Source organism: Euleptes europaea, chromosome 2, assembly GCF_029931775.1.
Source record: "Euleptes europaea isolate rEulEur1 chromosome 2, rEulEur1.hap1, whole genome shotgun sequence".
Lineage (NCBI taxonomy): Eukaryota > Metazoa > Chordata > Lepidosauria > Squamata > Sphaerodactylidae > Euleptes > Euleptes europaea.
Genome location: NC_079313.1, coordinates 12,724,617 through 12,746,075, shown reverse-complemented (window position 1 = coordinate 12,746,075; position 21,459 = coordinate 12,724,617). Strand labels below are relative to the sequence as shown.

The window sequence follows — 21,459 nt, the reverse complement described above, 5'->3', positions numbered from 1 at the left end:
AGACTGCTGGACTTGATGGGCCTCGGTTGAGATGTGACATCACCCCATGGGTCAAGAATGACCCAGTGCTTGCACAAGGGACCTTTACCTTATTTTAGTAAAAATGAATACTAGTCATGATGCATACCTGTTCTCTCCAGGATCAGAGGAGCATGCCTAATATATGAGGTGCTGTCGAACCCAGGGAGGATAATGCTGCTGCAGTCGTCTTGTTTGTGGGCTTCCCAGAGGCACCTGGTTGGCCACTGGGTGAACAGACTGCTGGACTTGATGGGCATCGGTCTGATCCAGCAGGGCCTTTCTTATGTTCTTAAGTTCCGTCATCTGGAGTTGCAATTCTCGGAGATCTCCAGCCCCAACTTGGGGTTTACCAGCCCTGTCTAGAATTCATGCTAAGTTCTGACCCAGAAGTCTGAATGTGACTTTCACACAGGCTACTGCCCCAAGTTCAATGCTTTTGGGAAGGGCTTTTTTCCTTACTTCCCCACAGTATTGTGGTGCATTTGTCTACCTTTGTGGTGTTAGCCAAATTGCTCTATGATATGGGGAAATTAGCTTAAGCAATCGGTAACTATGTATTTATAAAGCGGGATGCACTCACCTATACCAGAATCCGTTTAATGAGACCTTGAATAAAGACAGACAATGGATTTCAAATTAAATAGTGTTTATGTCTTTTTCATTCAAATCAATGTTGCATACACACATACAGAGAAAACTAGGAAATTCAAGAGAGGAGTAATAGCACAGATGTTAACGTGGCAGGAGGTCGTTGGTGGGGGTATATTTACCTTCCAGAAGAGGTGTTGTCCAAGTTCAGGCAGACTAAGACAGAGTGAAAGTTAAAGCCGAGATGGGGGCGGGGGTTCCTGTAGACTTGACCAGCAAGGCGGGAGGGAGTGTGGTAAGGCTGCACAAAACCAAACCAACAGAGTAACAGTGAAGGAGCCAGAAAAGACCTAAGGTGACATAATGGGCTGGGGGCACCCCAGATATACTGTTTTTCTGGGGGCAGGGAGAGGGGGTTTACCCCTCCTAGGTTCCCAGGTGACAAAAGGTAACAAAAGGATTAATCTGTGGCTACCGGGGTGGGGAGGTGAGAATTTGGAAATCTATTCTAATTCCAATGGCTTTTGCAACCCTGGAGGAACCGGGAGATCTCTGCTGGAATTATTCTGGAACAATAGGTGCATCTCTGCAAAACGTCCTGGGATTGCTGCTGCATAGCTGGAAGAACGACTCATCGCTCTTATCAGGATCGCTGTTGACTGCCCCATTAAGCTGTGGATGTTGCAATGGGGAAGGGGGGTGTTGGCACTGACTACGTGACTGTCTGCTTTCCACGACATGGCTGCGGCTGGAACAGTGATTGCACAGGAACATGGTGTCCTTCAGGTTCGCTGGAGGTTGCCCTTGCATCGGTTTCCTAGCTGCCGGCTGCACGGCGCTCGCAGGAGCAGCCGTGTCCGTTTCAACGGAGCGCGCAGCAACCATCCCATATCGTTTGGGGCGGGCGCGTGGCCAGAACATAGTTGAGTGCCTGCATAGCGGGTTACCAGGTCCAGTCCAGGAGTTTTAGGCTATCAGTGGGTATGCTATCATATGGGTTTGCTATCATTATGCTATCAGTGAGTTTCCCCAGCTTTTCTCCAATCTTTCTCGCTTTGTTCCGAAGTTTTGGGGAAGATTCCGGTAACACCTGGATGGGTGTGTTACTGATGCACATCGATTAAACATGGGAAGTCTTGATGTGATGGTGCGTATGGTTAGGTCCCTATTCCTTTTGTGTGGTCTTTTATCACTGTGCGGGAGAGCATCAGTAAATGTGCAGGTCTATAAAACACTGCCCAACATGGATCGTATGTATGCAGGTATCAAAATTCCTTCATGGCAGTGTTTTTTCAATGTGCGCACAGGGAAAGTAGAGAGGGGAGGGCGGAGGAGGCCAAGGAAGTAAAGAAACTAAACAACTGGTCATGCTCCAGTTCCACCACTGAAAGCTCTGCTGTGTAGTGTAACAAAGCACAGAAAAGCATGTGCACTTCACAGAAAACCTCTTGAAGCGATCATACATACCACCGTATTCAAGATGACTTCTTCATAATATTATCGCTTCAGATGTGTACACAGAGGATGGAAAAGATGCAAGGGAACGGAAGGACTGGACATCTGGGCCGAATGGTGCATGAACCAATTCTGGGATTAATTTTAGAAATTCTCCAAGTTAAACCAAAATTATGAAGGCATGGAATGCAGCTCAGCAGGAAATTCCAAAACAATCCAGAAATGAAACGGGGGAAATCTGCTCGCTTCTAATTGAGACTTGCACATGCAGAGCATGTGTGCCATCCCAGAGCTATGCGCTCTTTAAACAGAGCGTTCTGTTCCCGACATTTCCCACATAGAATAGGGCCATTTATGCTTAGTAATTAGCAGCACGTTCCAGGCTGAAGTGCCCTGCATATATATTTTTTTAGTTTTTCACGCTGAACCATCATTCAGGAAGTGTCTGCATAGCCGGCGCATACCTGCTTCACATTTCTTAAGAGCCCCTTTAACACGACCTTTTATCTTTGCTCCGCCCCTGCACCGAAGAATCCCCTCAAGGAAGCATGCAAAACGACAGCCGCGTGTTAGCTATGCAAACGGCGGTTGGCTAATGGGAAGTAACAAAGGAGCAGGTGAGTGGGGAGGTGGAATTTCTCCTTTTGCATTGGGACTGTGAATAAGCATTTTAAAGGTAGCATTTTTAAAAAGAGCTTTGAGTGAGCATCAAAATTGACCCTGCGTAAATGGCCTATGAGTTGCTTGAAGTGTTGGTGTTTTTCCTGCTGGGATGATCCTGGGCCCCTCCTGAGGTCCGGATCTTCAGCTCCCCTCCTGTTTCTTCTTCCAGACCAGCGGATCGGCACGTGTTTCTCAGCACTGATTGGTGGACGTTGCGCGGGGGAGTTGCCGGGCCAATATACCAAGATGCAGTGCTGTTGCGACTCCGGGCGCTGCTGGGCTGTTGGGCAGACCCCGGAAATGTGCCCCGTGAGAGGATCAGGTGAGTGGAATGGAGAGTATGCTCGGTAAGGTTTGTCGCTAGGTTTGCCGCTTCTCAGCACTTCTGATGCATGTTTACACTGCAAATGGAAATTGTTTTTGTGCTTTATTAATTATCATGTCTCCCAACTAGGGAATCAAGCTTGTGACTTCTGACACAGGACCATTAGCACCCTCCCAAAATTAACGCACACGTAATTATTACATAAGTATTACAAATAGGAGCCCCGTGGCGCAGAGTGGTAAGTTGCAGTACTGCAGTCAAAAGCTCTGCTCACACCCTGAGTTTAATCCCAAGGGAAGTCAGTTTCAGGTAGAAGAAAAAGAAGACGAAAAAGTACTACTATTACTACTACTAGTGGTGGTGGTGATGGTGGTGGTGGTTTTATATGCTGACTTTCTCTGCCACTTAAGGAAGAATCAAACCGGCTTACCTTCCCCTCCCCACAACAGACACCCTGTGAGGTAGGTGGGGCTGAGAGAGCTGTGACTAGCCCAAGGTCACCCAGCTGGTAGGAGTGGGGAAACAAATCCAATTCTCCCGATTAGCGTCCACCTCTCGTGGAGGAGTAGGGAATCAAACCCAGTTCTCCAGATCAGACTCCACCGTTCCAAACCACTGCTCTTAACCACTACGCCACGCTGGCTGAAGGTAGCCGTCTCAAGGTTGACTCAGCCTTCCATCCTTCTGAGGTTGGTAAAATGAGTACCCAGCTTGCTGGGGGTAAAGGGAAGACGACTGGGGAAGGCAATGGCAAACCACCTCATAAACACAGTCTGCCTCGTAAACGTTGGGATGTGACATCATCCCATGGGACAGTATTGACCCAGTACTTGCTACCTTTACTTTAATTATTACAAATACAATTGGACAGGAAAATTGTCAAAATGGTGGGAAAGTCATGTAGCATCCCTGTTAGGGTTTCCAGAGAACATGCCTAGAACCCTTGGGATACTTTAGGCGGGGTACGGCATGGGGAAAAGGACATTGTCAGTGAGTCAACTTCACTTCCAGCTCATATCCATAAGTGACATCATCAACGCTCTAGGATTATGCCAATCTCTATGGAAAAAACTATAGAGATATGTAAAATCCCATAGTGTCAAGGATGTCACTTCTGTGTTTTATCCAGAAGTGTTGTCAACGACTCCCCCCCACCCGCCGCTGCCTTCATTTTCTCCCACCATTCATTGGAGCTTCGGCAGGGAATCAGGATGCTTCAGAAGGGGTTTGCTTGCCAAAAGAGGGCAAAGGGTGCTCTTAATCCCTGTGGAAAACTACCGTTCCCAGAGTACTTGGGGGGAGGGGGCCACAACAGTCAAACTGTTTCCGTTTTCAATCGTGTGTCTGTCACAATTTCCTGCAAGGAAGCTTTGGGATTGCCTTTATAGAGTGCTACTTTCCATTTTTTAACATTTCCTGAAGTAAAACGGTTCTTCGCCCCTTATTGTTTGTAAAAATCTATGGCTTTGGTGGAAAAAAATTCTAATCTGTTTATATCAGGGGTGGAGAACATCAGGCCCTGGGGCCGTTTAAGGCCCACAAAATCATTTGGTCTGACCCTTTGTGGGTCCTGGCAGATCTCTAGCTCAAAAGGATCTAAGACTGGTGATCCCCCTCCCCCTGCGGACAGGAATAGCATCTATTCAAGGGGAATGTGAGTTTGTTTTGCCAAGAAAAGGAACCTTTTCCCCCCCTTGCAGAAAAGTCGTTAGCTATGGAGCAGCTAGGACCGCCCAAGAAACTGTTTTAACCCTTTCCCTCCCGAGCCATGGAGAAACTTATTCCCTCTGTACTACAAGACGGCTGGGGTGGAAGTGGCAACAATGGAGGGGTTAGGGGGCAGGGGCAGAATGCACGGGGGGGCAGGTCATCTGGGGCAACTGCCTGCTTGGGGCTTGGTCAGCTAATTTTTAAGTTGATAATTTTTTGTGGCCCGCGAATGATGTTATAAATATCCAAATGGCCCTTGGCGGAAAAAAGGTTCCCCATCCCTGGTTTATATTCAGAGGCTAGCTATAAAGTGACTCTCCAGAGAAGACCAGCTGCTAGGAAATCAGCGAGGTGAACAACCTTAATCTTGACATGAAATTGCTTGCATATTTGCGAGCACCCCCTTAGGTGAAGCTCAAGTCTTTAGCATTCTTGCATCAGGTTTAAATGCTTAATTGACAAGAAGGTGGATTTCCTATTGATTTATTTAAAAATATTTCTGTCCCACTTTCTCTCCTGAGACTCAAGGTGGTGAGCAGCGTGGCAACCAAAGTTGCAAGGACCTAAAAAGAGTCAGAGTAACAAAAGTAAGAACCCCTTGGCGCAGAGTGGTAAGCTGCAAGTACTGCAGTCCAAGCTCTGCTCATCACCTGAGTTCGATCCCGACGGAAGTTGGTTTCAGGTAGCTGTTTGTGGAACCTAACTGGCGCAGTGAAGTATACCGGGAAATGCTGTTAGAGAAACATAAGGATCCTAGGCTGTGAAGGCCCATACTTGGAAAGGGCATGTTAAATTGATATGCAGAATTAGAAATTACAAGAATGATGTGTTTCACACTTGATATACTTCTGCTGCTTCCATTCCTGGTATTCTATCTACTGCCATATGACAGAAATTGTTTTGTTTCAGATGAATACCGGCGGCTGTGCATCGAGGGCCTCCCAGTGGTTCCAGGTTTTGCAGGCACCTTCCCAGGGGTCCCAGGTTATGGGCCAAACGGACTTGGTCCAGGTATCAGTGGCCCAGGTGGCTTCGGGCCCAATGGAGCTAATGGTCAAGGGGGCATTCCCGGTCTCCCTGGCATGGGACCTGGCAGTTCAAGCATTGGTAAGTGAGACAGTGGTTACAGTAGACATCAAAGTTGACTTTGGCATCCTTTCGGAATGACATCCCCCCCATCCCTGTTTCTGCCAACTGAGGGATGGTAGTGGATCGCTCAATGAAGATGTCGGCCCTCTTGGGGTGTTAGTGGATCGCTCGATGAAGATGTCGGCTCAGTGTGTGGCTGCTGTAAAAAAGGCAAATTCCATGCTGGCCATAATCAGACGAGGAATAGAGAATAAAACTGCCGCTATCATACTGCCCTTGCATAAATCTGTGGTGAGACCACACTTGGAATACTGTGTACAGTTCTGGTCACCACACCTAAATAAGGATTTTGCAGCGCTTAAGAAGGTGCAGAAAGAACTACCGAAATGATCAGGGGGCTAGAGGAACTGCCCTATGAGGAGCTGTTAAAACACTTAGGGCTGTTTAACTTGGAAAGAAGGAGGTTGAGGGAAGACATGATAGAGGTGTGAGCACTTGTCCCGTGGTAATCCCACAAACAGCATCCAGAGACAGAGTCCAAAAGAGAGCTGATTTAATGGAAAACATACAGGTATGCAGAGCTTACAGGGTACATTGGCACGAATGGCAATTGGGAGCACGTGGTAGGCCTATAAGGGAAAGTATTAGTCACAACAGGTCAAGGCGGCCCCCCTTCTACTGAGGAGCCATTCCCACGGGAGATAGCACTGGAACAGGAATTCAGCAGTTAGCAAGTTTGGCCTTGAGAGGCACCTGGTAGAATCGAAACTAAACAGTCAGAGTCTGACAGGCTGCTTAGAGCTGTGGAAAGCAGGCCTGACAAGAGGTCTGTAAAATTATGCATGGTATGGAGAGATTGGACAGGAAGAAGCTTTTCTCCCTCTCTCATAATACTAGAATGTGGGGTTATCTGCTGAAGCTGGAGGGTGAGAGATTCAAAACTAATAAAAGAAAGTATTTCTTCACACAACGCATAGTTAAATTGTGGAACTCCCTGCCCCAGGATGTGGTGATGGCTGTCAACTTGGAAGGCTTTAAGAGGGGAGTGGACATGTTCATGGAGGAGAGGGCTATCCATGGCTACTAGTCAAAATGAATGCTAGTCATGATGCATACCTATTCTCTCCAGGATCAGAGGAGCATGCCTATTATACTAGGTGCTGTGGAACACAGGCAGGATGGTGCTGCTGCAGTCGTCTTGTTTGTGGGCTTCCTAGAGGCACCTGGTTGGCCACTGTGTGAACGGACTGCTGGACTTGATGGGCCTCGGTCTGATCCAGCAGGGCTTTTCTTATGTTTCTTAAGTTACCAAACAGTTTCTGTCACATGAGTGCTATTCTTTCCTTGCGGTTCTTTCTTCTACGTCCAGCTGTGCCTGCATATCCCAGAGGTTGTTGTCCTTATGGTGGAGTTCTCGTGGTTGTCGGCTGAGCAGCTGATTGTTCCCAGGAGACCCCCTAAAACTCCCATCCGTACAAACACATGCCTTTTTTCTTTTTCTCAGGAACGGCCACCCTGAACCAAACGATTGACATCTGCAAGCATTTCACCAACCTCTGCTTGAACGGGCGCTGCATCCCCACGCCGTCCAGCTACCGCTGCGAGTGCAACATGGGCTACAAGCAAGATGTGCGTGGCGAGTGCATCGGTGAGTGCAAACGTTGGCTGTGCAAACATTCTCTATGTGAACATTGGCGATTGGGGTCACCTGATTTAAACAGATGGCGAAGAAGAAGGAGGAGGAGGGGTTGGGGGGTTGGTTTTTATACCCCGCTTTTCTCTACCTTTAAGGCGTCCCAAAGTGGCTTACAATCGCCTTCCCTTCCTCTCCCCACAACAGTCACCTTGTGAGGAAGGTGGGGCTGAGAGAGTTTGGAGCGAACTGTGACTAGCCCAAGGTCACCCAGCTGGCTTCATGAGGAGGAGTGGGGAAGCCAACCCAGTTCACCAGATTAGAGTTCACCGCTCATGTGGAGGAGTGGAGACTCGAACTCAATCCTCCAGATTAGAGTCCGCTGCTCGTGTGGAGGAGTGGGGAATCGAACTCGGTCCTCCAGATTAGAGTCTGCCACTCGTGTGGAGGAGTGGGGAATCAAACCCGGTCTTCCAGATTAGAGTCCGCCGCTCACGTGCAGGAGTAGGGAATCAAACTAGGTTCTCCAGATTAGAGTCCACCATTCTTAACCACTACAACACACTGGGAAGTCAGGTGGATTTAGGGAGGAGAGGTCCATCAGTGACTTCTAGACATAATGAGTAAAGGACACCTCCATATTCGGTGACAGTAAACCTCTGAATACCAGTGCTAGGAGGCAAAATCATAGGAAGACCCTTGACCTCTGAGAGCCAGCGTGGTGTAGTGGTTAAGGACAGCAGACTCTAATCTGGAAAACCAGGTTGGTTTCCCCACTCCTCCACATGAAGCCTGCTGGGTGACCTTGGGCTAATCACAGCTCTCTGCTCTCTCTCAACCCCCCTACCTCACAAAGGGTCTGTTGTGGGGAGAGGAAGGGAAGGTGATTGTAAGAAGGTTTGAGGCTCCTTAAAGGTAGAGAAAATCAGGGTATAAAAACCAACTCTTCTTCTGCGATGCCCTGTTTGTTGACCTTTCAAGGCAGCTGGTTGGCTGCTGTGTGAACAAGGATGTTGGATTAAATGGTCCACTGGTCTGATCCAGCAGGCTGCTTCTTATGTTCTTAAGCTCATTGTTCCTACTCTACCCAAGGCAGAGGGAACTGTGCGCTTGCACAATATCCCGGTTCCATGTCGCTTTATGAAATCTGATTCAATTTACAGATTTTAGTTAAAGGAGCCGGGGCTTGACAGGAGGTCTGCCTTGTCCGCAGAAGGTCCCGGGTTCAATTCCTGGCATCTCTAAGTACAGGTTCGCAGGTAATCTCTCTCTCTGCCTACGACAACTCATCAGCTCAAACCGGCTTCCAGGATGGCTCGCAGAAATATAAAATGAATACACATGGAAACGCCAGGGCAAATGACAAGTGAAGTATTTCTTCACACAACGCATAGTTAAATTGGGGAACTCCCTGCCCCAGGATGTGGTGAGGGCTGCCAACTTGGCATAGCTATTCTCTCCAGGATCAGAGGAGCATGCTGCTGCAGTCGTCTTGTTTGTGGGCTTCCTAGAAGCACCTGGTTGGGCCACTGTGTGAACAGACTGCTGGACTTTATGGGCCTTGGTCTGATCCAGCATGTTCTTATGTTCTCATGTTCTTGTGTTCTTAAGTGTTCCTTGGAGGTGAGGTTCTCATCTGAATCTGGATCCAGGTATAATGGAGGGGTGCCCGCCTGCTTGCTATCCACCTCCTGATGACCCATAGGTGGGAGCTGGAGAGAAATACATAGTCGTTAGGAGCTAGAAGTTAACTAAGGAAGTGAGGAATGAATGGAAGAAAAGCATAAATCTTAATTTTAATTAATTATAGTGATAGGAGAAGGAGCCCCGTGGCACAGAATGGTAAGCTGCAGTACTGCAGTCAAAAGCTCTGCTCATGACCTGAGTTTGATCTCGTCGGAAGTCGGTTTCAGGTAGCTGGCTCAAGGTCAACTCAGCCTTCCCTTCTTCCAAGGTCGGTAAAATGAGTACCCAGCTTGCTGGGGTAAAGTGTAGACAGCCGGGGAAGGCAATGGCAAACCACCCCGTAAACATAGTCAGCCTAGTAAACGTTGGGATGTGGCGTCACCCCATGGGTCAGTAATGACCCGGTGCTTACACAGGGAACCACCTTTACCCTTTATAGTGATAAAGCTTAAACCCACCCCCTGCGCTTGACTTCAAAACTGCTGGTATTTTTGCAAGTTTTCTTACTGAACGCTCACAGATGTTCAGCCACCTGCGAGTATGAGGTGTAGGGCTGTGTATATTGATAAACCCAAACCAAAAATAAGCCCAAAAAAGCCATTTTGGTAAATTTCGGGTTCAGGGTTACCCAATTCCAAAACCTGGGAGGAAAGCCAAAGCCAAATTGGCCACTCCTGAAAAAAACAGGTAATTTTCCAGCTTTTTCGGGTTCTCCCCAGGCATATTTACCAGTATGGAAATTCGGTTTATTTCGGGTTTCCCGAAAAAAATCAGGCCCAATAAACCCAAACCCGAATTTTACCAGATTTTTGTTTGCATGCCCCTAATTAGGTGTGACACTTGCAAAACACTTGCAAGTACACACTCGCATATATACAGGTGCCCACAGCACCAGATTTCACACCCCAAGCCACAATCGTCACCTTTCTACTACAATAGGATTGCTTTTGAGGATCAGTTCTCATTGGGCCTGTATTTTTCTACAAATAACTCTTCCCCAGCATGACACCCCCCAGGGTTGATAGACGTTTTAGTTCTTGTGGCCTCCTGAATCGAATCGAAAACCCAAGCCAATGACAAATTCCCCAAAGCCTCAGTAGTCAGTTTTGAGCACACCCCGGCTGTGTCTGTCAGCCAGTTGCTGACGCGTTGACACATCCAACTGGGTAGAAAGATGCAAATGCGCTCGTGACACTCCTTGTTTTAAATGGCGAACAAATCGGCCGTGTGAGCGAACGGAGTGCTCAACTTAACAATCGGACGAGCCCTGCAAAAGGGTGACTTTCGTTTTCGAGCATGTTACATGCAAAGGCGGTAGCACTGCTAAGTTTTTGCTGATTTAGAAGCAAGAAGAGACTGGTGGAAACAGTTACGGGCTCTAAATCTGATCGCCGCTCTCTCTGAGGAAATCTAAAAATGATTGTTCAGTCAGATATTTCCCTTTATGCCCGTCGCAAAGGGAATCTCAATATAAATGGTTACAGGGTGGATTTACGAGCGTTGCCCAAGTTAAATAGGACCTTTCAAACAGATAGATTTAAATGATGGAAATGCTAGGTTTGGCTGATCTGATTTCTTTCATTTACATCTGGGGTGTCCCGCTCTGCAAATTTATTGGACGCAAGTGTCCAACGTTATTTATCAGATGATGGGTCTGAGCCCGGAGGATGTCATCAATTAACCCGAAGCAGCAGCAGCAACTCAGTTCAAAGAAGGTTATCACAAAGTGACAGAATGATTATTGCAAAATGCCTCGGTCGCCGCAGCAAAGATCGCATGGGCGTGACGTCGGTAATCCATTTTCAGCCTCGACAAGTGCAAAACTTTTCATCAACCCGTTTGGACGTTCCCAAAAATGTAGAACTTAACAGATGACAGTTCAGGAGAGAAATAGCCTTGCGTCCCTGGCAGGGTAGAAAAACAGCTCCCTGTAAGCACTTCTTCCTGATGCACTCCCACAAGCAACACTCGCAGACAGGTGATCCAAAGAAGAGTTGACTTTAATGGAAATCATACAGGTATTCAGAGCTTGCAAAGGTAAAAAAGGCAGGAATGGGGCAAAAGGGACATACAGCAGAATATATGGAGAAACAGGTCATATCAAGATAGCACAGGTTGGCATGGTAACCCCTCAGTCCAACGGGCCAGGCTCTCATGAGCTTCAAAGCCAGAGAGGAATACGGTCGTTAGGAAAACAGTCCTTGAGCAAACCAGAGTATCTGTGAGAAACCAAAACTATCCATAAACGCAGAGAGCATGCCTGACATTCTGCTCCCCTCAGGGCCCCCTCCCGTCCTGCAAGGCTTGTGGGGGTAGGCGGTATGGAAGGCGTGCACTAGGCGAGGGGCGGAGACATTCGTGAACGAACCCATTCATCATAGGCAGGGGGGAAGTGCTTCCAACGAACCAGATACTGGAGGGAGCTGTGACAAATACGGGAGTCCAGGATTTTAGCAACTTCAAAATGCTCCTCCCTCCCCCCACCATCACCGGCTGCTCCAGAAGTGGGTCGGGATGCCATTCCAGGGAGGCAACATGAGGTTTCAAGAGGCTCACATGGAAAACTGGATGGATGCATCTCAGAGTTTTTGGGAGGGAAAGCTCCACGGTTACCGGGTTAATGACCCGAGAAACGGGATAGGGACTCACGTTTTTGGCACTGAGTTTATTACATGGACGGGTGGACCGGAGGTTTTTGGTGGACAGGTAGACTAAGTCGCCCACTTTAAAGTCTAGGCTAGGAGACCGGTGTTTGTCAGCTTGAGCCTTGTATTTGCGTTTAACTCGTTCAAGATTTTTCACTAGCCAGGGCTAGATAAGGATATCATCTAGATAAACCACCACGCCTCAGTATAATAAGTCATGTAGGATCTCATTAATAAATTGCATGAAGACCCCCGGAGCCCCTTTTAATCCGAATGGCATCACCAGAAACTCAAACATACCAAAACAGCTGGAAAAGACAGTGAGGGGCTCGTCTCCGTCACGAATCCTAACTTGATAGTATGCTTCGACTAAGTCCAGTTTAGTGAAAATGCGCCCCTCCTTTAGTTGCCCTAAGATGTCTGAAATCAAAGGGATGGGGTAGGCATTGGTTTGAGTAACAGCATTGAGTTTCCGAAAATCGATGCATAGGCGTAAATCACCCGTTTTCTTGCAGACAAAGAAAGCGGGGGCTGAGTTAGGGGCAGACGACGGTCGGATGAACCCACGAGCAATATTCTTGTCCAAAAAGTCACATAATACAGTACGTTCCGCAGCGCTCATAGGGCAGATTTTACTCTTCGGAAGCTTGCCATCCCCCACTACTTCTATGGCGCAGTCCGTTCTGCGGTGGAGGGGTAGCGCATCGCACTCCTTTGCATCGAACATGTCTGCAAAGTCTTGATACTCAACAGGTAGTAAGGAAGGAGGAGGGCGTCAGAGATCAAGGCTGGGGCTGTCAGAACAACAACCGCAAATTCGTGACGGTGCTGGGCGCAGTCGGGGTCAGAAAACGTAATAGTATCAGCCTTCAAGTCTATAGAAGGGCTGTGCCCCTTGAGCCAGTTTATTCCCAGAATGACTTCATACCTGATAGGGGCTATGGCGCCCCGTGTGCGGCGGACTACTGCCCCCCCTAAAAGTTACTGCCATCCATTTGGGCGAATTGGATGGGATCGGGCAGTGTCACTGATTTGACCTTAAGTGCATTGAAAGTGGCCTCATTGATCAGGGAGCGCCCACAACCAGAGTCTATGAGTGCTTTGACATGTAACTGGGGGCCTCTTTTGTAATGTTGTAACACCACGTCCACATATACAGTATTTTCAACTTCACTCACCATAACATGAGCCTTGGGTTTCGCAGGAGAAGCTGCAGGGGTCTGCGGTGTCGCTCCGCTCACCGCAGACCCTGCCTGTTTTTTGACAGATCAAGAGGAGATTCCAGATTGAGGGCAGGGCGATTCCAGGTGTGATCGTCATCCGAAGAAGGAGAACTGTCCCCCAATGGGGCACTTGTAATCCGAGACCCCGGTGGGTCGGTAGACGTAGATTCGCTGGGAGCCTCTCTGACATGAAGTTCAGAGGGCGTGTGCTGTCCTGGAGCTGTGCTGCGGGTGGCTGCTGTGCCTCTGCATTGAGGTCGTCCACTGGTCCGGGGTGGTCCGTCTGGTCGGGGAGGAAGAGTGATGTCCGGATGGCGAGGGCAGGCAGACGCAAAGTGACCCATATTGCCACAAACGAGACAGTCTCCCCTCTGGAATCGGGATTCGTGTTGGTCTCTGCGGAGCAGGGGTTGAGGCTTTCGAAGGAGGTTTTGGATGGGTGCCCCCTCTCTGGTCCGGCGGCGGACCAGAGATATGAACTGGTGACGGCTTTCCACCTCCTCAGCCAGTAAGATCCAATCTTCCAGGGTGTCGGGATCTCGTTGCATATACGCCCAGTTCAAAATGTCAGGGTGAAGCGCTTCCCGGAAATAGTGTATTCGGGTGGCTTCAGGCCAATCCACAATTTTGCTGGCGAGTCGTTGGAACTCATCTGCAAATTCCCGGACGGGAGTAGTACCCTGCCGGAGTTGCAGGAGTTCGGCCTTAGCCCTTTCTCCCAAGAAGGGATCCTCGAACCGTCTCCGCAGAGCAAACATGAAATTGTTAAGAGAGCGGATGGATTGGGCCCTAGGGTCAAACTGGAGGACCATCCAGTCGGCCGCTTTCCCCGTCAATAGAGAGGCGATGAAACGAACTCAGCTGTCCTCGGTGGGGAAGTACTGTCCTTGTTCCCTCATGTAACTGTCCACATGATGTAGGAAACAGGGTAGAGTTTCGATCGAGCCGTCATAGGTCGTTTTCAACCGAGGTTGCTTCCATTCTATGGGCAGAGGGGCAGGCGGTTGCCCTGGAGGTGGCAGGAGCTGTGCCCCAGGAGCTGGCACAACCAGGGCTCCGGGGCCTGGTAGAACTGGTAGAGCTGGCGCCGGTTGGGCCGGAGTAGTCAGTGCTTGTTGCAAACATTCATTTTCCCGAAGCAAACGGTCCATTTGATCCTGCAGGCGGGCCACACGATCATTCAAGTCGCGGTTTTGGCCCCGCAAGAGGTGCATTTCATCTCCAGCTCCCCCCGTGCGCTGGGCCTGGCTGACTCGAAGACCAGTAGCCCAGTGGGATCCGTCCCCGTACAGGTCTTCCTCGTCGGAGTAGTCCGATTCTGGTAGACGTTCTTTAAGGCGCCGTGCGTATTGTGTGGTGCAAGACGGGGCAAAGGTCGGGGAAAATGTGGACCCAAATGAGAAGCCAAATCCCACAGTGTCTTTAGGACGTACGTCCGCGGCCTCTCGCGCTTGATCGGCGGCCAATCGTTGCTCCCTCTCCCTTTCGGCTTGAGCCTTGGCCGCCGCTGCATCCACTGCTCGCAACTGTTCCTCAGCCTTCCTTTGGTCGGCGCATGCCTGGTCAGCTTCGAGCTTCAAGGCGGTGGTCGTGGTGATGATCGGAAGGGCTTCTTGCTCTAGAAGAGCGAGGAGCGGGGTAGAGTCCCCACCAAGCAGAGGTTGCACTTGGACAGCTAGTGCGGCTGCACCATCCCCGAACATCGGGGTTAACAGTTGTGTTAAATCGGCCACCGTGGTTGTGGTCGGGGGCAGTCCCACAAATAATAACGCTGTTTGGACAGTGACCTTTTGTGCCTCCGCTTGACACAGAGCAGGATCAGGTACTAGTGACAGCGGGGATTCCCCCGCCGGTGTTCCCGCCATGGTCCAGGGCGAGTCGGGGCTGATAGGGGCCGCTGCCGAGTCCTGTTGAGTCTCTTGCAGTGTCAATCTCACCAACAAGCGAGTTAAGGCCACCAAGTCCTTGTGCGGCACGCACTTCATCCAATAGCCCGTCCAGGACCAAGAGTTCGTGATAAGCGTCCCGATCCAAGTCCTCGGACATCCAAGGCTTCGCGTCAGTAAGGCAGCGCCACTGAACCCGAATAAGGTCCACTAGACGGTTGATTTCTGCATCAGTCCGTACAGCTTCGAGGAGCACATCATGCAGCAGAGTAGGGTCGTCAGGGCAGGCCGACATTCCCAACAGTAGGGACCAGCGGTTCAGGTCCTCCAGGATTCCGCACAAGGAACTCAAAGCTGAGACGCAGGCGAACCCCCCAGGGCTCTAGCCAGGCAGGTGAAAGAAGCGAGTGATTCCAGCCTTAATGTAAGCACTTGTTCCCGATGCACTCCCACAAGCAACACTCGCAGACAGGTGATCCAAAGAAGAGTTGACTTTAATGGAAATCATACAGGTATTCAGAGCTTGCAAAGGTAAAAAAGGCAGGAATGGGGCAAAAGGGACATACAGCAGAATATATGGAGAAACAGGTCATATCAAGATAGCACAGGTTGGCATGGTAACCCCTCAGTCCAACGGGCCAGGCTCTCACGAGCTTCAAAGCCAGAGAGGAATGCAGTCGTTAGGAAAACAGACCTTGAGCAAACCAGAGTATCTGTGAGAAACCAAAACTATCCACAAACGCAGAGAGCAGGCCTGACACTCCCGCTTATAACATCAGAATGCTCGTTGGACCCGATTCAGCCAAAGAAAAGCAAACAGCGTTGGTTTCAGTGGTAGAAAGTGGCGCATATGCCCAGAGGTTCTCACAACATCCGCGAGAACATAAGATAAGCTAGGAGATCATAAGATAAGCCGCACAAACACAAGATAAGACCAGTGAGCCATCTAATCTAGCATCCTGTTTCAAACAGTGGCCAGCCAGTTGCTTTGTAGGGCTAGGAAACAGGGCATAGTGGCCAAGGCCTTTCCTAACATTGCCTGCTGGCACTGGTGTTGAGACGTTTACTGCTTCTGAATGTGGAGGTTCTCTTTAGTCACCATGGCTAGTAGTCGTTGATACACCTACTCTGTCTAATCTTTTTTTGAGTGCTTCACTTTGACCAGATAATCCCTACTGAAGCTTCATGTACCTGGTACATATTTTCAAAATTCTCCACTCCTCTCTAGTAGACCAGACCCGGGGGGCGTCTTTACAGGCACTTCTGTCACTGAAGGAACCCATACAAATCCCAACAGGTTGTGCAGGAAGGGCTGTAGCAAAGCAAAGCTCCACCCCCTCTAACTCCCAGCATGAGAGAGCCAGCGAGGTGTAGTGGTTAAGAGTGGTGGTTTGGAGCGGTGGGGTCTGATCTGGAGAACCGGGTTTGATTCCCCTCTCCTCCACATGAGCGGCAGAGGCTGATCTGGTGATCTGGATTTGTTTCCCCACTCTTCCACAGGAAGCCAGCTGGGTGATCTTGGGCTAGTCACACCCTCTCAGCCGCACCTACCTCACAGGGTGTCTGTTGTGGGGAGGGGAAGGTTATTGTAAGCCGCTTTTATTCTTCCTTAAGTGGTAGAGAAAGTCGGCATATGAAAACCAACGCTTCTTCTTCTTCTCCCAACCCCCAAGTGGCTTGCTGGCCAGTCCAGTGGCCAGTGAGTGGACCATCCCCTGTGAGAGCCAGTGTGGTATAGTGGCTGAGAGCGGCGGACTCTAATCTGGAGAACCGGGTTTGATTCCCCGCTTGTCCACATGAGTGATTGACTGTAATCTGGTGAACTGGGTTGGTTTTCCCACTCATTAAGCCAGCTGGGTGACCTTGGGTTAATCACAGTTCTCTTAGAGCTCTCTCAGCCCCACCTACCTCACAGGGTGTCTGTTGTGGGGAGAGGAAGGGAAGGCGATTGTAAGACGGTTTGATTCTCCTTAAAAGGTACAGGAAAATCAGCATATAAAAACCAACTCCTCTTCATCCTTCCAGACTCTTATGTCCTCTCTGAGTAGCCAGCTTTTAATTCTGGACAAGGACAGAGTTTGCTCCAACATTCAGGAGGTCAGATTTTCTATAAGGGCGCCGGCTGCTGACTCCAATTGTGTAAGGTTCCAGATTCAATAAATGCCATTGTTAGTTGAAAAGATCTTGGTTAGAAGCTGCAGATAAAGACCCCGTCTCTGACTGAGACCCTAGCTGGTCAGAATAGTCAAAATTAGGTTGGATGGACCCATGATCTGATTGGGGGGTGGGGGAAAGGGGGGGTGTCCTGAGATTCAAGCTTTGCGGTCCGTAGCTTAAGGCTCCCTTCTTTTCAAGACATGGACGAGTGTTCCAGCAGCCCCTGTCTGCACGGCGACTGTGTGAACACCCCCGGCTCGTACCACTGCAAATGCCACGAAGGGTTTCAGAGCACCCCCACCAAACAGGCCTGTATCGGTAAGTCCCGGGAGTGGCTGCGTTGAGTTGTTGTGGAAGGTGATGCACACGTACTGTATGGAGAATGTTTGGAGCTTGGCTGGCTTGTTGGGTTCACAGGGAAGGGCGTGCTGTGTGTCCTCCGTGGCTCAGTGGAAGAGCCCCTGCTTTGCATGCAGAAGGTTTCAGGTTCAATCCCCGGCATCTCCAGTTAAAATACCAGGCGGAAGATGATGGGAGAGACTTCCGCCTGAGACCCTGGAGAGCTGCTGCCAGCCTGAGTAGACAATACTGACCTTGTTGGACAGCTTCAAGGACCTTTCTAGGAATAGTCTGGTTGTTGTGGGGGCCAGCAAAACCACTGCAGCTGGTGATTTTTTTTAAAAAAAAATTCACCACTGTAATAAAAATTAAGGGTGACTCAATCTGGCCTTTTTTTGTTTCCTTTAAAACATCTTGTGGATCGCTGTCGGTTTCGATGGATCCACCTCATTTTCCTTTGCAGTTGCTGATGTTAATTGCAATGAGGAAATTTTGGTACAAAAGAAAGAGAAGCAGGTCCATTTCTCAGGAGGGAGGAAACCAAATCAAAATGGGGAACTGTTCGCATCGAGCCAGGCTGCGTTTGAAATTTTGTCCCCGTTAAGTAAATCAAGGAATATCATAAGCTGGTCATGCGATGTCTCAGTAGCTGCCTTCTCCCGTATGAATCCTACTGAGGGCTTTCGGAATCCCAGGGCAAGATTTCGTACTATTTGAAGGGTATTGAGCAGAATTCGTGGCATAGGGCAGGGGTCCCCAGCTTTTTAGAGCCTGAGGGCCCATTTGGAATTCTGACATGGCATGGGCGCAGCAACAAAATGGCTGCCACAAGATTGCTGCCGCAGGAGGCGGAGCCAGCCACAAAATGGTCGCCACAGTATCCTTCAGTAACACAGAGCAGATCCTTGTGTTGTGGTGGCAGCTGCTGCCAAAGCAACATTTGGAAACATCTGTACAGCCAATCAAATCTCCAACAGCCAATCAAAAGCCTTGCGGTACTACTTGATACTATATTGTTTATATTACAATACTTTGATAGGCAAAAGTATACATTATTAGACTTAATAATAATAATAATCATGTAGTGCTAACTATTTCTTAAAGATGCTGATCAAAAGGCTTACTATACACTATCAGTACTATATAATAATAATCAAGCATTGCAATTTATATAGATTGTATGAAGGTATGAGTATCTTTTGCCCTGTCAAAGGCTTATTTTCTCTTAAGATTTAAAGATGAGTTTTTAGAATAATGCAAGAAGGTATAGAATGTCTTAGATCCGCTCCAAATAGTCGTTTATGGAGGTCTTGCTGCATATATGGAGCACTGAATATGTAGAAGGTGGGTATGCTATATGTTGTATATATTGTTATATATTGTTTTTGAAAATAAAAAAATTACAAAAAGAAGAAGAAGAAGCCTTGCTGGGAAAAAGCTCTACCTGGCCCCACCCACTTCCTAAAAACACTTGGCAGGCACCACTTGGGGAGGGGCCGTGACTCAGTGGTGGAGCATCTGCTCGGCGTGCAGAAGGTCCCAGTTTCAATCCCCAGCATCTCCAGTTAAAGGGACTAGGCAAGTAGTGATGTGAAAGACCTCTGCCTGAGAGCCTGGAGAGCCATGGAGAGGGGCCGTGGCTCAGTGGTAGAGCCTCTGCTTGGCATGCAGAAGGTCCCAGGTTCAATCCCTGGCATCTCCAGTTTAAAGGGACTAGGCAAGTAGGTGATGTGAAAGACCTCTGCCTTAGACCCTGGAGAGCTGCTGTCGGTCTGAGTAGACAATACTGACTTTATGGACCCAGGGTCTGATTCAGTATAAGGCAGCTTCATGTGTTCAAAAGGTGTCGGGCAGGCACTATGGCACCCGCAGGCATCCCTTTGGGGACCCACATAGGGTTTTAGAGATGCCTAGACTATGCAGCTTGGTGCATAAACACAATTAGTGTGTCCCAGGGGAAATGATTCGTTTGGGGCTCGTGGTCCTGTCTTGACATAGCTGTTTCTCTGCTAGATATCGACGAATGTATCATGAATGGAGTGATGTGCCGGAACGGGCGGTGCGTGAACACAGACGGCAGCTTCCAGTGCATCTGCAATGCAGGCTTTGAAATCACACCTGATGGAAAGAACTGTGCAGGTGAATAACAGGTGGTCATTCCAGGGGCAAGAGCAGGATCAGACCACATGTGGGTGATGGCGGTCTTCTTCTGGGCAGCATGAATTTCCAGAAAATTGTCCCCTCCGTTTTCTTAAAAGCCCCCTGAAAAGTGGCGCAGAGTGTTAAGCTGCAGTACTGCAGTCAAAAGCTCTGCTCACGACCTGAGTTCGATCCCAACTGAAGTTGGTTTCAGGTAGCCGGCTCAAGGTCAACTCAGCCTTCCATCCTTCCGAGGTCGGTCAAATGAGGACCCAGCTTGCTGGGGGTAAAGGGAAGACAACTGGGGAAGGCACTGGCAAACCACCCCGCAAACAAAGTCTGCCTTGGAAACGTCGGGATGTGACGTCACTCCATGGGTCAGGAATGACCCGGTGCTTGCACAGGGGACCTTTACCTTTACCTTTAGAGATGCTCACCAAGTTCTCATCCAAATTTCTCCCAATACTGAGATGATTCCGAATCGAGACAAGAGGAGGGCTGTTTTCTGTTGCCCCAGAAGGTCGGACCAGAACTAATGGACTAAAATTAAATCAAAAGAGTTTCTGGCTAAACGTCAGGAAGAACTTTCTGACGGTTAGGACGGTTCCTCAGTGGGACAGGCTTCCTCGGGAGGTGGTAGGCTGTCTTTCTTTGGAGGTTTTTAAACAGAGGCTAGATGCCTATCTGTCAGCAATTCTGATTCTGTGAACTTAGGCAGATCACGGGAAGGAGGGCAGGAAGGGTTGAGTCAGTGCTTGGCTCTTGTGGACTTTTCTTACATGCCCAGGTTAATGCTGATTGCCACTTTGGGGTCAGGAAGCAATTTTCCTCCAGTCCAGATTGGCCAGGGATCCTGGAGAGTGGTTGTTTTTTGTTGTTTTTTGTTTTTACCATCTTCTGGGCATGGAGTAGGGGATACTGGGGGTGTAGGGGGGAGGTAGTTATGAATTTCCTACATTGTGCAGAGGGTTGGACTAGATGACCCTGCTGGTCCCTTCAACTCTTATGATTCTGTGATTGTACGTCACGATCCCTTAATGCAATTTTGTTCTTTGTCATTTCTTTACAAATGTTTATGAGACCAGGAGAATTGGGAGGGGGAAGGAAAGGACAGGGACATTCCTTGTGAGTTTTATCTCGCCATCTCTTCCGGCAGATCACGACGAATGTGCCACCACCAACATGTGCTTGAACGGGATGTGCATAAACGAGGACGGGAGCTTCAAATGCATCTGCAAGCTGGGCTTTGTTCTGGCCCCCAACGGGCGCTACTGCGTTGGTGTGTTTGGAGTCCCGGGACCCTTCCCCGAACTGAGACAAAATGTTTTGTGGGTTGGGGGGCGGCAGGGAATGTCTCCAGGCGACACTTTGCTCTCCGTTTGCATCCCAAGCAAAACGACTTCTCATTCTTGGTGTTTTAAAACAGCCTCTGCAGTTTCTGGTACTGCAGCATTTAGGATCTTTTTTTTTTTTTTTTTTGAGGGAGTAATGTAGAATATAAAGCACTGGTGTCTCTCATTTGTTACGAGGGCCAGATATGACATAAATCCTGCTATTACAACTGATCTCCAGGTGATAGGAATCAATTCCCCTGGAGAAAATGGCCAGTTTGGCAAGCAGACTCTATGGCATTGAAGTCCCTCCCCTCTCCAAACCCCACCCTCCTCAGACTCCACCCCCAAAGTCTCTAGATATTTCCCAACCCAAGGCTGGCAACCCTAGTTAAAAACCTGTGTGGTGTAGTCATTAAACCTCTATCTAGGAAAGTCCTGGGTTCAAATCCCCACTCTGCCATGAAACGTGCTGGTTGACTTTGGGCCAATCCCTCTTTCTCTCAGCCTGGCCTACCTTGTTGGGTGGTTGTGAGAATAAAATGGGAAAGGGAGAGGAGTCTGACTTT

At 49.0% G+C, this 21,459-nt stretch overlaps 1 protein-coding gene across 1 annotated transcript in view; it reads left to right on the top strand.

Annotated features, from left to right (window-relative positions):
• FBN3 (fibrillin 3) overlaps positions 1-21,459 on the top strand; it is a 183,004-nt gene that overhangs the window by 68,791 nt on the left and 92,754 nt on the right. The window contains exons 9-14 of the mRNA XM_056867588.1: positions 2,897-3,049; positions 5,672-5,869; positions 7,356-7,499; positions 17,280-17,399; positions 19,434-19,559; positions 20,716-20,838. Of these exons, the coding sequence (XP_056723566.1) occupies positions 2,897-3,049; positions 5,672-5,869; positions 7,356-7,499; positions 17,280-17,399; positions 19,434-19,559; positions 20,716-20,838 (864 nt within the window). The remainder of the gene's footprint in view (positions 1-2,896; positions 3,050-5,671; positions 5,870-7,355; positions 7,500-17,279; positions 17,400-19,433; positions 19,560-20,715; positions 20,839-21,459) is intronic.